The following is a 1,646-nucleotide window of genomic DNA, read 5'->3' as shown; positions in this document are numbered from 1 at the left end:
TGTCTTGGTAACCAAGCCCTGCAGCGGGATAGTTTCAGGTGCTGGTCACAAGGTAACCATCGCATTATCAAGCTCTAGCTCAGGGACTCCCTGAATTGGAAGCATCTCTGGAGGATCTACTGGATCCAGGTTCGCTGGCACAGTGACTCGGTAAAACCCAGGGCTGCCACGTTGTGTTGAAACCAGAAAGCAGCAGATAGAAGCTCTCTCTATTTGAAAATGCTGTGGAAAGATAGTAGAGGAGTTTTATACTGGTGATGTTTCAGGACAGGGACAGCACCCAACTGTGGCAACTTTGTCGCTGGAATTGCACTAAGTGTGAACGCTGATATACTGATGCATTATTAAATGTGTCCAGTGGCTTTCACAGACTTTTTTAAGGACAGGGGTGGGGAAAAAAGAAAAAGGGAACACATAGAGCGTCCTCACCACTGTATAATGCCGTTTAGCTCGCGTTTTAGCTTCAGAGAGGTCACTTATGCCTGTGTATTTTTAACAACTGGTCTACAAGGGAAAGTGATCGTGTCCCTTCCATGCATGCATGTCGTCACTGATGGTGTCTTGTAGACCTCTTCCTGTAGCCTACAGCCACTTGCAGCAGTTTTTGCAGCCAAACTACCGACAGTCATTAAAGCATAACATTTCTAAGACTGCCCTGCGATGGACTGGCGACCTGTCCAGGGTGTACCCCGCCTCTCGCCCATAGACAGCTGGAGATAGGCATCGGCACCCCTCATGACCCTAACTGTGATGAAGTGAGACAGAAAATGGATGGATGGATTTCTAAGACCCACTCTGGAGTGGGGGTTGAGTGCTTAAATCATTTAATCTCACGACTTTCTTATATTTCTGCAGAACGGTACACATGATTGTGCGACTGCAGATAACACTGGTGAAGCCAAACCCTCACGTCTGCTCTCCTTGGACGCTTTCCGAGGGTATGTATGCCATCAACAACCACTCTTTTTATCGGTCTATCACCACATGCAGTTCATCCGCATACTAATTCTGTTTAGAGCAGTCAAAGGCATGATGAAGATCTACAGGCCCTGTGTAATATAAATGACATGGGTCACAGTCTGGCCACATGCTCCCTCAAGCTATTGTTATGAGGCGGTGTAGCTTTGGGCAGGATTTCTGATATGAGTTTGCTGCTGATTTGGAACAGAATGTTTCTGTTGGACAGGAGTGATGCATGTGATTGAATCTGCGCTCCCTGTTCGCCTTAATTGAGGCCTGGGGGTAGACACAAAGCACGCCTCTGTGGAAACAGGATGCTGGTGTGGCTTTGACCTCCCCCTCGCCAAATAATTGATGTAATAATACCATCAACATATCAGCACACATCCACACGGTCATAGATCTCCTGCCAAACCAAAAAGCAAGAGGAAATTCAGCCGGACACGAATCACATCCAGCAGACCATTGCCTTCATTTCCAGCTGTGGCTCCTCTTTGCAGGAAAACCAATTTGAAACTGTTGTGCACATATTACAAATTTATAATGTAACATTTCAAAAATATTTTACGAGCCAAATCTGGGAAAAATAAATTTCAGCTTCTGAATTTTTCTATGACTTAAAGGAATAGTACACCCAAAACATGATTAGCCTTCACTTTCTACTCCCCCCCATGCTGAACAACACT

The 1,646-nt window shown here is 45.7% G+C and overlaps 1 protein-coding gene across 1 annotated transcript in view; it reads left to right on the top strand.

Moving 5' to 3' along the window:
• Positions 1-1,646, top strand: part of LOC107088428 (heparan-alpha-glucosaminide N-acetyltransferase-like) — a gene marked incomplete at its 5' end in the record, with an annotated part of 60,711 nt that overhangs the window by 18,156 nt on the left and 40,909 nt on the right. Inside the window, one exon of the mRNA XM_015380595.1 lies at positions 856-938. Within this exon, the coding sequence (XP_015236081.1) occupies positions 856-938 (83 nt within the window). The remainder of the gene's footprint in view (positions 1-855; positions 939-1,646) is intronic.

This window comes from Cyprinodon variegatus, unplaced genomic scaffold, assembly GCF_000732505.1.
Source record: "Cyprinodon variegatus isolate N-32 unplaced genomic scaffold, C_variegatus-1.0 Scaffold11, whole genome shotgun sequence".
NCBI classification, from domain to species: Eukaryota; Metazoa; Chordata; class Actinopteri; order Cyprinodontiformes; family Cyprinodontidae; genus Cyprinodon; species Cyprinodon variegatus.
This window is presented reverse-complemented; position numbering and strand designations above follow the sequence as displayed.